The sequence below is a fragment of the Mya arenaria genome, chromosome 14 (genome assembly GCF_026914265.1).
Source record: "Mya arenaria isolate MELC-2E11 chromosome 14, ASM2691426v1".
NCBI classification, from domain to species: Eukaryota; Metazoa; Mollusca; class Bivalvia; order Myida; family Myidae; genus Mya; species Mya arenaria.
In genome coordinates this window covers 24805942-24819164 of record NC_069135.1, presented here as the reverse complement: position 1 = coordinate 24819164, position 13223 = coordinate 24805942, and the positions used below count along the sequence as shown (strand labels likewise).

At 37.5% G+C, this 13223-nt stretch overlaps 1 protein-coding gene across 2 annotated transcripts; it reads right to left on the bottom strand.

Moving 5' to 3' along the window:
• Window positions 1-1490: 1490 nt before the first annotated feature.
• Window positions 1491-11370, bottom strand: LOC128218437 (uncharacterized). Of its 2 annotated transcripts, none has more exons than XM_052926102.1 (6): window positions 11220-11370; window positions 7272-7528; window positions 4088-4211; window positions 2806-2997; window positions 2509-2598; window positions 1491-2310 (listed from the first exon to the last, which is right to left on the bottom strand). In XM_052926102.1, exons 1-6 carry the CDS (start codon window positions 11311-11313, stop codon window positions 1766-1768), a joined length of 1302 nt encoding a protein of 433 aa, XP_052782062.1. In that variant the 5' UTR covers window positions 11314-11370; the 3' UTR covers window positions 1491-1765. The 2 variants fall into 2 exon arrangements, with proteins under 2 accessions (XP_052782062.1, XP_052782063.1); XM_052926103.1 differs by having other exon boundaries at window positions 1891-2056.
• Window positions 11371-13223: the final 1853 nt, after the last annotated feature.

The following is a 13223-nucleotide window of genomic DNA, read 5'->3' as shown; positions in this document are numbered from 1 at the left end:
TTTTGTATAATTTTTCATAAAAGTGTCGTTGTTCGGTTAAAATATCTTTAATATCGGTTAATATAGTTTGGTTTGCTTTAGGTTTTGTGATCGTTTTTGTTCATAGTGACGTTTTTCAACACTTGAAAAAAAACACTATTTTTTTCATTGTGTTCTACATATTGTGCTTTTGACCTCAGTATCATTCCATTATTATTTTTTCTGTTGTAATAAAATCTAATTCCTGATGAAGCAAAGTCATTTCTTCATCATCACTAGTATTGTTATTTGAGCCTGCACTGCCTACTGGAAACCCTTCAGATATGAAAGTTGATGCATAAACAAAAATAAAGAAAGAAAACACTCTGCAATATGGTTATGGCGTCACAAAAAAGGCGGGAAAAAATAATCACTACAGAACATTTTAACGTTAAATTGAAACGCTAATAGTTTGCAGCGTTTCTTGTTATCAAATTAAAAAAAAAATGAATCATTTGAATCATCGAATACATGGAGGATCACAAATGAGTGTTCATTTTGTATCGAATTTATTAAACGAGTTCATTTTAAAACGATAAAAACGAGGATCTGTCGAGTTTTCATCGTTTTTAAATGACGAGTTTAATAAATTTGACACAAAATAATCGCGAATTTGAGATTCTTTTTATAACATAACTCCATTACGGTTGAAATCTAGGTCAAAGTTTCTTCAATACACATTCTCATGTCCTTGAGCGAAGAATTTACATTGCCAGTAATTAAGATGCCTCATCCGCAGGAAAGAAAATAGTACGACATAAAAACATTTTATTCACAATAAAAAACATAATTGATGTCTTAATTATCAACCGATTTTCAAAGGTTTCACATATAAACAAAAAATAACAATATTTAATCCATTTAAATCAAGCAAATCAATAATTAGATTATCATCACTGCGTGACGTCATTAGTAATCACGCGAGTGTGTACATGTCATTTGGCGGTTGAAGATTAAACAGGCCGTTAGTCAGCGTCACAGTCGCTTTAAATAGTGCGAAATGGCTTTGTAGCTGTTCGATTACATCATGGATTCTTTTCATTTGATAGATATATGCACAATGAGTTTTACCTCCATGAATTGGCGCACCATAAGTGTTGTAATAATCCAACGGAAAAAAATGAGATTTCATGTGGAATCAGTGACTGTGTGAACTTGAGCACTGCTTGCGAACTGTGCGCATACATTGAGCATTGTGCAGGTATCTTCACTGGAGTACAGGGTGTTGGATATTTGCTTGTGTTGATTTGGATTTATATGGCTATGGTTGTTTAAAGATGTAATATTATTGTGTCTCGATATTTGCATAATCTGGTTCGCAGGAACATTTTTGTCATTCATGATTCAATTCCTGCACGAGGTATTTTTGGCGCTGTGATCAGGGAGGTGTTTGTTTAGATTAAGCCCAGCCTTCTTCACCATTCTTATCATCAAGGACCTGAGTTTGTTGACATCAAAAGGATTTCTTTTGAAACATTGTTTCTGATGTTTGTTTACGTTTTTTGACAACGCATATGAATACATTTTTCTGTGATGCGGATACCTAATTTGCAGTTATAAAACTAGTTATATATGAAACATATTGCATGGGGTTATATCACTCCTGCGCCGTAAGTTATGTTATAAATGTACTTTTATCATGTTTTTATTATTCTATAAACATTACATACAGTTCAAACATTGCACTCATCATGTAATTTAGTAATCAGTGATAGTTTATGAAGTACTTAAATTGACGACACACATATCATGAATAGTGACTAGATACATCATTAATGCAAGTGTCTGTGTGATAATCACTGTCACTCGTCAAATAAGGGCTATCCGCAGATACGACCATTTCATAGGATGGAGGTGGAGGCAACTCTGACAAATCTGTTTCAGCGTGAGGTGGAGTTTGACTTGTTTCATTGTTATTACTAGTTGAGAAACCTGGTGTTCTATGTGTGTGTCTGTCTTCACTCTCTTCAACGCTATACTGTACATTGTATGCTCCATTTTGAGGTGGCTCTCCACTATGTGGTGAAGCTGTTGGCAACTGAGGAGAACAATGCCATGCTCTAATTTGAGGTTGTTCGCTTATAAGTGGTGGTGCTGAAGGATGATTTGTATTCGAATCCGTAGCGGATAAATAAGGAGGAATGGATGGGTCCCTTTGTTGTGCCCCATATGTGTCCATCCCATTTACTATGAGGGAGTCATACGGGGGAGGGGAATTTGATCTTGGAATAACCGGCATATCTACTTGAAAAGGCTCGTGGGATAATAGCCCGGCCGTACCAACAGTCTGGCCTGTGTGTAAAAAATATTAAATCGATCAATAGGTGATTGATTTATCACGCATTTCTTTACAATGTGGGTATTATTTGATGCATTGTTTACGAAGAAAAGGACCATTTAAGAAATATGAAATACAAATATATAAGCTAAAGCTATACTCTTGTTAGCATTCGTATGTTAGAAATATCTATAATGGATGTATAAATATACCTGACGGGGGTGAGGAATTTGATCTTAGAATAACCGGCATATCTACTTGAAAAGGCTCGAGGGAAAGCCCGTCCGTTCCAACATTCTGGCCTGTGTGTAAAGAAATTAACATTGATCAATAGGTGGTTGATTATCACGGATTTATCACCATTTCTTTACAATATCGGTATTATTTAATACACTGTATACGAGTAGAAAGATCTTTTAAGAAATATGAAATACAAAAATATGAAACATAGCAATACTCTTGTTAGCATTCGTATGTTAGAAATATCTATAAAGGATTTATAAATATACCTGTCGAATTTCGACTTCTAATAACTCTGTATAAGCATGCGCAGAAAGAGACGAAAACAGCAACTATCACAAATGCCACGCCCCAACTCGAAAAACTAGTTTCCGCACCATCGTCATCATTATCTTCATCATTATAGTTGTTGTTGTTACCACTATCACCCCCAGAATCGTAGTGCCAAGTTGTGGTAGGAGCTGTAAATAATCATGACAATTCAATCATATATACATGTTTGTTTACTTAATCTAGTACACCTGTCACGTTCTATGATATTCTTGGACAACCATCGTAGAACAATGGTACTAAATAAAATAAATATGGTACAAAATAGGTTTCTACGTATAAACGAATGTTTCATCATTTTGTAATTTCATGTAAGTGATTTAAACATAACAATCAACTAACGTGGTGTATATCCTCGAATATTAAATGCATTATAAAATAGATAAAAAAAATGTTTTTATAAAAACGCATTCCTTGTATGAATACCAAAATGTTATTGATTCATAAAGATGCACTCTTACTTCCAGATAAGATTTACCACAATAAATAGTATTATAGTTTTAATACCGAACATGATAGATAAATGTCGAAAACAATGGTTCTTATAAATGATATCGAGTTTAATTTGAAAGAAATGAGCACAAAACAAAGTATTTCTACCTTATGACAGGATAATTATCAAAGTAAATCTTTTAGCATTCACCAATCATTTAAAAAGAAATGCGCTTTCTGCTATTAAATTCACCGTTATAATATTGTTCATAGTAACTAACTAATATTTTCCATAAATGCATTATTTAGTAAGTAGTTGAGGGTTTATCACTCAAAACTTATGTTTGTTTTACATGTATATGTACTGATTTTGAATAAGATTGCCACTTTAATGGATATACGAGTACTTGAGATCTGCATATTTTTAACCGTTTAATAGAGAACCTTTTCAGCTGTATTCGTTTTGTTTAAATATATGATAACACCATCAAATAGCTCACGTTGTTAACTTTAACAAAGTTCTGAACAAACATTGTTTGTTATTGCGTGGATCATGAAAATAGTTACAAACCTATCAAGTAAGGACTTAAAATAGAAAAACGAACAACTGGACGAACAACTGGACGAACAACCGGATGAACAACTGGACAAACAACTGTACGAACAACTGGACGAACAACTGGACGAATAAAGTTCAATAATTTGTTGTGTTAACTAATATTCGCTATTACTCGGGCAATATAACTAGTAAAGAATACATTCACAATGACAAAAATGATTAACACATACCTCTATACCGGGTGTAAATCTTTATTTCGAAATCACCCTCTTTGAACACGACAGGGTAAAAGAAGACAGCCAACGCTTCCTCGGAGTTTTGGCAGTTTCCTTTGTTCGTATATCCAAAGCACGGCTGAAAGAAAAACAATATGTTGACAAAAATATATTAGAGTGATATTTTTTCAATAACCTTATTGTAGTGTACTTGCATAATTGTCCGCTTCTCACACAAAAGTAGTCTTGGGTTCTAGCTCACCAGGAAGGTTCTCCTGTCCTCTCAAAAAGAGTACCAGTATCGAGGCCATTTGTATAGCCATTACACGACTAATGTTAAGCAAAAGAAGAACTAAGATAGCAATCTACATTAAAGAAGCCATGAATTTAAGAAACACTTTCCTTGTCCAATAGTAATGCTCCTTATGTTAACCCTTGTTTATTTATGTTTTTTCCCTTCTAAATATATAATGTATATTTATTATTATTCCGTTACTCTTTATAGTTGATTTATGTTTTTGCCATATTTATGTTGTTAAAGGGGCTGTACACCGTATGATTAAATAGAGAAAAAAGGGAAATTGTCCAAAACTGACATAAACTTGGTATCGATGTGTACAATGTATTGAAACTTACTAACTGAAGTACCACATACTTTATAAAAAAAAAATTCGCAGTTTTTTCGTATTTTTCCATTAAAAAAAGATTACTAGGTATCAACCTAGTAGAATTCATTCCTTATGCGTGATTGGCTAGTCGATGTTATCACGTGATATTACCAAGTTAGGTATATAGCTTAAATGATCCAACCGTTTAGGGAAAGCCTTCGTAGCACAGTGGATACAACACTGGACTGCAATTTTGGCGACACCGGTTCGAACCCGGTCTCCGACTCGATTTTTTTTTACATTTTGGTATTTTCTTTACAATTATGATATCAAAGAGTAAAACATTTTATTAAATTACTGTCCTGAGATTCGTTACAGAAAAAAACTTTTTTGGTGTCAATCTGGTGTACAGTCCCTTTAATGGCCATAGGCTATTTTATGCCGATCTGCCAATACACTTAGAAACTTGAAACTCTGTATAAAACTTGATAACTTTTCCGCATGTTATGTTTTGGTTAGTTTGCACATGCAAGCATTTTAATTGGCCAACAGTCATTATTGGATTAATATTGACCAATCAATGAGCATTTCGACTAACTTTAACCAAACCAAAGAATTAACAGGTTTAGTCAAGTGGCTGCTGTTTCTACTGGTTTCTAGGGTTTAGCCATTCATATCAGCTCATAGCTGTATTCACACTGGAACTAAATAAATTTAAATAATAGAATTTCCACTTTTACCCAATAGATTTTCATTTCAGTAAGACAATCATTCTGACAAAATTTATTTGTGTAAAATAATTAATCCACTTTTTATCTTATTTACTTTGTCTAACCAACAGGATCAAAATGTAAAGTCTAAATTTTATAAAGACAAACATTTAACACTCATGCTTGTAGTTTCTGATTCTAAAACAATACATAAACCGCGACAGTGGCCTAGTGGTTAAGCGTCCGCCTACGGAGTGGGAGGTGGTGGATTCGATCCATGGCCGCGTCATACCAAAAGACGTTAAAAGTTGGTACAAGTAGCTCCCTTGCCTGGCTCTCGGCATTTAAAGGATAGTGCTTGGAAAAATGTGTACTCAGTACTGGTTTAACCCAGGAAAGTTGTACCCCGTGTATCGGTGCTTTACACCGAGCATGTAAAAGAACCAAGGGGTCTCTTCGAAAAAGAGCTAGGGTATCGCACCCGGACTTCCTTGTATCCCACCACTGTCTCTTTAGCGTGCTGTCCCTTCAGCAAAAACAAACGACCCCGTTGGAAATAAGTGCTTGCACTTTCACAGGTTATCCTTGACTGCAAGGTCTAAAGAAATACATACAAACAGGAAGAAATATGTAAATATTAACTATGACGTCAGCGAGATATGAAACGTCATAGTTTCTTGTGACTAAATATTATACCTTACACAATAATAGTCATTCTTTAATTATATACGTATCAGCTGGATTTTTAACAGTATTATTTCAAAATGTAGTTAAGCGGACCTTATAATATAGCCGGAGACTAGTTGCGTGGAACAAACGAGTAGCTTTGACAAGAAAAATATTTTACGAGTACATGCCGAAACAAAACAGAACTAGTTTAACAGAAGAAAGAACGCTATAATATAAAAAATGACCAGAAATAGTTGAGACAACTTTTTAGACTTAGTTCCGTTTAACGTTTGTGGGCTGACTCGTCGGTCACTATAACACAGTGACACGGAGGCCCTCCGTGGTCTGCACTTACGGCGGCAACAATAGTAAGCATTCGGAACACCTCGGTCATTTTTCATCGAAAACAACCTCGGATGTATATGTACGGTTTACAATGTCAGAAATCATAACATTAAACTACGCTGCAAGTAGATCGCGTAGTAATTTTAATTTAGCAGTTTAACTTAATGACTTTACTCTTGGGAATCCTGTAATTTATATAATACACTTTATTGGCAATCAATTAAAACTTAGTATCAAATACAAATTACACTTTAAAGCTACACTCTCACAGATTGAACGTTTTGACAACTTTTTTTTATTGTTTGTCTTAGAACGAGCCAATTTATGCGAACATGCATGGAAACCAGTGATATAAGACTGCTGACAAAAAATCAGATCGCAGATTTTCATACTAAAGTTCCAAAACTGATGTTTTATGCATTTTTCTTAAACCGTTAGTAACGCTTTTAGCCATTAAACATGTAATTTTCAAACGGAAATATAAAAATCTGCGATCTGATCTTTTGTCACCAGTCTTATATCACTGGTTTGCTGATATTTTAATACGCAAGAAATTGCTCATTCCAAGACGAAAAATAAAAAAGTTGCAAAAACGGTAAATCTGTGAGAGTGCAGCTTTAAAACACCACAATTAATTAATACTATTATTTAAAATTTTACTTCTACCAATAAACCGGCATACATCCGTGGTTGTTTTCGATGGAAAGTGGCCGAGGAGTTCCAAATACCATGGTGTGGTGTGTTTACAAGGCCAATGGTACTTTTAAGGTAGTTTAAGATTCCCGTTCGTGAAAAACTTTTTTTATAAATATTTTAATGTCCAAAACTGATGGTTCATACATTTACTATAATTGAAACGAGTATTACCAATGCGTAATAGTAGAATCTGAACTGGAACCTTGCTGTGCACTTGCCAACCCATTCCATAGTGTATCTTGAATACGGTGATGCAATACATAACTCTGTATCTTTATGTTTGTTGGAAATCTTGATCTCACATCTTCGGAAATGATGTCCACCTTCGTCGTACCATTTGCTACCGTCATAATGAAAATGTATAACATCCGTCGATGCAAATGAAATTTCCTTTCCGCACGTGTCATTTGTGACGTAAATCGCTTGGTCTGAAACAAAACAATGGTAACATAAAAAAAAATCCATATAATATAGATTTCATTTTAGTTACCACAATTAAACATATGTCATTCTAACACTACCTTATGAAACATAAGACGACGTATATATATATATTGTTATATAGTCTTCAAGGCTCCTTTAGCAACTTCAGTTAAAAACATTTACACTTCATACAAGGAACACGGTGCTACATAAGATGGTCTTGGTGCTGCATAAAAGGGACAGGGTTCTGCATAAGAGGGATAGGGTTCTGCATAAGAGGGATAGGGTGCTGCATAAGAGGGACAGGGTGCTGCATAAGAGGGGCAGGGTTTTGCATAAGAGGGACAGGGTTCTGCATAGGAGGGACAGGGTTTTGCATAACAGGCACAGGGTTCTGCATAAGACGGACAGGGTTCTGCATAAGAGGGACAGGGTGCTGCATAAGAGGGACAGGGTGCTGCATAAGAGGGACAGGGTGCTGCATAAGAGGGACAGGGTGCTGCATAAGAGGGACAGGGTGCTGCATAAAAGGGGCAGGGTTTTGCATAAGAGGGACAGGGTTCTGCATAAGAGGGGCAGAATTCTGCAAAAGAGGGTCAGGGTGCTGCATAACAGGCACAGGGTGCTGCATAAGAGGGACAGTGTGCTGCATAAGAGGGGCAGAATTCTGCAAAAGAGGGTCAGGGTGCTGCATAAAAGGGACAGGGTGAAACATAAGAGGGACATTGTTCTGCATAAGAGGGTCAATGGCTGCAAAACAGGGACAGGGTGCTGCATAACAGGGACAGGGTGCTGCATAAGAGGAACATAATGCTGCATAACAGGGACAGTATGCTGTATAAGAGGGTGAGGGTGCTGCATAACAGGGACAGGGTGCTGCATAACAGGGACAGGGTACTGCATAAGAGGGACATAATGCTGCATAGCAGGGACAGTGTGCTGCATAAGAGGGACAAGGAGCTGCATTAGAGGGACAGTGTGCTGCATAGGAAGGTCAGGGTGTTGCGTGAGAGGGAGAGTCTGCTGCATAAAAGGGACAGTGTGCTGCATAAGAGGGACAGGGTGCTGCATAAGTGGGATAGTGTGCTGCATAAGAGGAACAGGGTGCTGCATAAAAGGGACAGTGTGCTGTATAAGAGGGATAGTGTTCTGCATAAGAAGAACAGGGAGCTGCATAAGAGGGACAGTGTGCTGCATAAGAGGGACATTGTGCTGCATAAGAGGGACATAATGCTGCATAAGAGGGACAGAATGCTGCATAAGAGGGAGAGTGTGCTGCAGTAGAGGGACAGAATGCTGCATAAGAGGAAGAGTTTGCTGCATAAGAGGTACAGTGTGCTGCATAAGAGGGACATAATGCTGAATAAGAGGGACAGAATGCTGCATAAAACGGAGAGTGTGCTGCATAAAAGCGACAGGGTGCTGCATAAGAGTGACAGTGTGCTGCATAAGAGGGACAGAATTCTGCATATGAGGGACAGAATGTTGCATATGAGGGTCAGAATGCTGAATAAAAGGGACAGGTTGCAGCATAAGAGGGACATAACGCTGCATAAGAGGGTCAGAATGATGCATAGGCGAGACAGGTTTCTGCATAAGAGGGACAAAATGGCGCATAAGGGGGGACAGGGTGCTGCATAAGAGGGTCAGAATGTTGCATAATATGGTCAGAATGCTGCATACGAGGGACAAGGTTCTGCATAAAAGGGACAAGGTGCTGCATTAAAAGGGTCAGAATGTTGCATAAGAAGATCAGAATGCTGCTTAAGAGAGACAGAATGTTGCATAAATATTGTCAGAATGCTGCATAAGAGGAACAAGGTTCTGCATAAAAGGGGCAAGGTGCTGCATATGAGGGTCAAAATGCTGCATAAGAGGGTCAGAATGCTGCTTAAGAGGGACAGAATGCTGAATAAGAGGGTCAGAATGCTGCATAAAATGGACAGGGTGCTGCATAAGAGGGACAGGTAGCTGCATAAGAGGGACAGAATGCTGCATAAGGGGGACAGGGTGTTGCATAAGAGGGTCAGGTAGCTGCATAAGAGGGTCACTATAATATATAAGAGGGTCAGTTTGCTGCATAAGTGTGACAGTGTGCTGCATAAGAGGGACAGCGAGCTGCATATGAGTGGCCGAATGCTGCATAAGAGGGTCAGGTAGCTGCATTAGAGGGTTAGGATGCTGCATAAGATGGACGGGTGCTGCTTGGGAGGGACTGTGTTCTGCAAAAGATGGTCAGGATGCTGCATAATAGTGTCAGGGTGTTGCATAAGAGGGACAGGGTGCTGCATAAGATGGACAGGATTCTGCATAGAAGGGACAGGGCGTTGCAGAAGAGGGACAGTATGCTGCAGAAGACGGTCAGGGTACTACATAAGAGAGACAGTGTGCTGTATAAAAGTGACAGGGTGCTGCGTAAGAGGGTCCGGGTGCTGCATAGGAGGGACAGGGTGCTGCATAAGAAGGTCGTGTTGCTGCATAATTATGACATGTTGCTGCATAAGAGGGACATGATGCTGCATAGGAGGGACAGGGTGCTGCATAAGAGGGTCAGGGCACTGCATAGGAGGGACAGGGTGCTGCATAAAACGGACAGGGTGCTGCATAAGAGGGACATGGTGTTGCAGAAGAGTGACAGTATGCTACATTAGAGGTACAAGGTGTTGCATAAGAAGGACAGAATGCTGCATACGATGGTCAGAATGCTGCATAAGAGGGACATGGTGTTGCAGACGAGGAACAAAATTCTGCATAAGAGGGACAGGGTGCTGCATAAGAGGGACAGTGTGCTGCATAAGAGGGACAGGGTGCGAAGTGACAAAAGAGCCCATTGTATCGGGCTGTAAATAAGTTGGACAATTAAAAAATTGATAAAAATGTTAGGAATTGTGTAAATATTTAAAATTTGTATGAATTTTTATCCTAATGTAAGTGTTAATCGAAACAAAAAGAAATATTTGAAAATCTTAACCATTTAATTCTTTGAAGGCAGAAGAGTACGCATGCTGCTCATCACGAGGGCAAACACTGCTACCAAAAAACCACAGAGTGCTGCACCCTTGCATAACCCTTTAGCTAAGATCCTTACGGTACCAATAAATAGATACCTGTTATTTGAAAGGCTAGTGAATAGGCAACACTATGGAAAATATATTTAATCTTTGTCTTCAAATCAATAGAGGGACAGGGTTCTGCATAAGAGGGACAGGGTGCTGCATAAGAGGGACAGGGTGCTGCATAAGAGGGATAGGGTGCTGCATAAGAGGGACAGGGTGCTGCATAAGAGGGACAGGGTGCTGCATAAAAGGGGCAGGGTTTTGCATAAGAGGGACAGGGTTCTGCATAAGAGGGGCAGAATTCTGCAAAAGAGGGTCAGGGTGCTGCATAACAGGCACAGGGTAGTTTAAGGTTTATCACTTCAAAAGTATGTTTCAACTTTGTTATACATGTGTATGTATTGATTTTGAATACGAGTGTCACTTTAAAATTTGACCATTTTATACTATATATATATATATATACTTCCCTATCGTTTGGAGATGTTTGTGGAAACAAAGAACTTGTTTTTGGCCTTACCATACATCTAGGTCAAATAATCATACATGATGAGGTTTCTAACGATTAACTGCCTAGTTGTATAGTATAGGTCATAACACTAGATTCTAACCTTAAGATACATACGATTGTTTAACTTACCTCCATTGACAAATACACGACTGAAGCATAACAACAGGAGGATATGGGCACATAAATAACACAGCAAAACATCACAACAGTTGCTAGTTTCCATTCTTGTATATTCAGATCTTAATTTCCGGTTTTGTTTTCCAATATTGTTCAGTCAGTAACAAGTTATATAGACGCCTGCGTCAAACAGAATAAAGCAAGAATTGATCACTGACTCACAGGTCGATTGCAAAATACGACAGACGGATAATGGTTTATCCAGCTGCATGTTTAAACGCGCTACTGTAATATTAAGCGTCATCTTGTTGATAGCTTTTGGGTTAAAACAACGTGTTGTTGTTTTTTAAATAAATATACTGGTTGAGAAGCAGTTTCCGACAGTTTTTAAACGTTTTTATTGAATTATTTATACGTATTGAAATATCTACTAAAATTGTTCACAATTTATATAACTACAGCTCAAGCTGCTATTGTCGATATATTTCTTACATGTGTGACGTCACATACAGTATAGTGTATCTAATAGGGGCGCAAAGATTAGTTCGACTGGCTGCACTTTGGATGATAATGTATATGCACAAAAATTATCGACGGATTAGTTATTCTGGTTGCACTTTTCTATGATAATGTGCATGAACTGAACTTTCAGCGAATAGTTTCGACTTGTAGCTCTTTTCTATGATAATATGTATGAGCGGATACTTTCAACGGATTAGTTCAACATGTAGTACACACTATACAAACTGTGAATGTCATTGGACTAAAATGTCGACGGATAAGTTCGACTGGTTATAATAGCACTTTATATGATATATATATATAGTTCTGCTCATACACTTTATATATATATATAGTGTATGAGCAGAACTTTTTCAAACTTACCGTCTGGCAAAGTTCATCATTCCGGCTTAAATAGCTTTTAAGTCTTATCCCTTTTCGATTGAAGCAACAACAACAACAATAACACAACAACAGACCAGCAGACCATCGTTGGTGTTTGCAACGTGACGTTGTTTTGAAGAATTATTGTTATGCATATATGGAAATTGTGCTTACATTTTCATACTTTCCTATATATATGTATATGAACGGCAGCACGAGGAAATTATGAAAATGTAAACATTTAAAATAATATAAATATAATTTTATTATCATTCAAAGTTTACAGTATAAATGTACTTAAAATGAATTTGGTACAATTTCGATCTTCTCTATACATTTATTTGGACAGAGATAGAAAGAAATTAAATTCATTTTAGATATAATTATTTTTGTTTTAGAGCAAGTGATTGACGTCACAAAAGACACGTGCTGGTCGGAAATAAACTTAGAAAGGACCGATGTGATACGTGTTCAGTATGACGGAAGCAAGATATATTGGAAATATGTTCCTATAATGAAAAAATGTAGAATCATGATTGTCAACAATTTTAAAGACATAAAGAGACAAAGATTGGATCAAACGATGCTCATCGATTTTTAAGTTTTCTTTCATAGATAAACACGGACCTAACCCCTATCTGGTAATGTTAATTTGAACCGTTGCAAACAGAATCGGGTCTTAAAGTGAACCTTCAAACAATTCGTTTTTGCTATCATATCAAATATTAAATTCATGAAAAGAATGAATAAACTACATTACAAGATCGATGAAACATCAAAGCACGCTTTATAAAGTCAACATTTAACATTCAACATGCAATGCTAATTATTCGTTTGGCTAATGCCACAATGTACCAACACCTACTATTTAATATCGCTTGGTAGCTTCTGGCATTAACAAGTCCGCCCGGTAAGCTCAATCGGTAGAGCGTTCGACTGTGAATCGGACAACCCGGGCTCGATTCCCGAGCGAACCAGGTGACTTCTGTTGTAATTGGTTATGAAATCCTTTCTACGACCATTCGCACTGTACCACTTCCTGCCCCTGGCATGTGCAGAAGTAGTCAGTTCCTTGCAGAGGTGAAGCACCTAGTACTGGTTAATCGCCAGATAGTCTGCCCAGTATAGGTG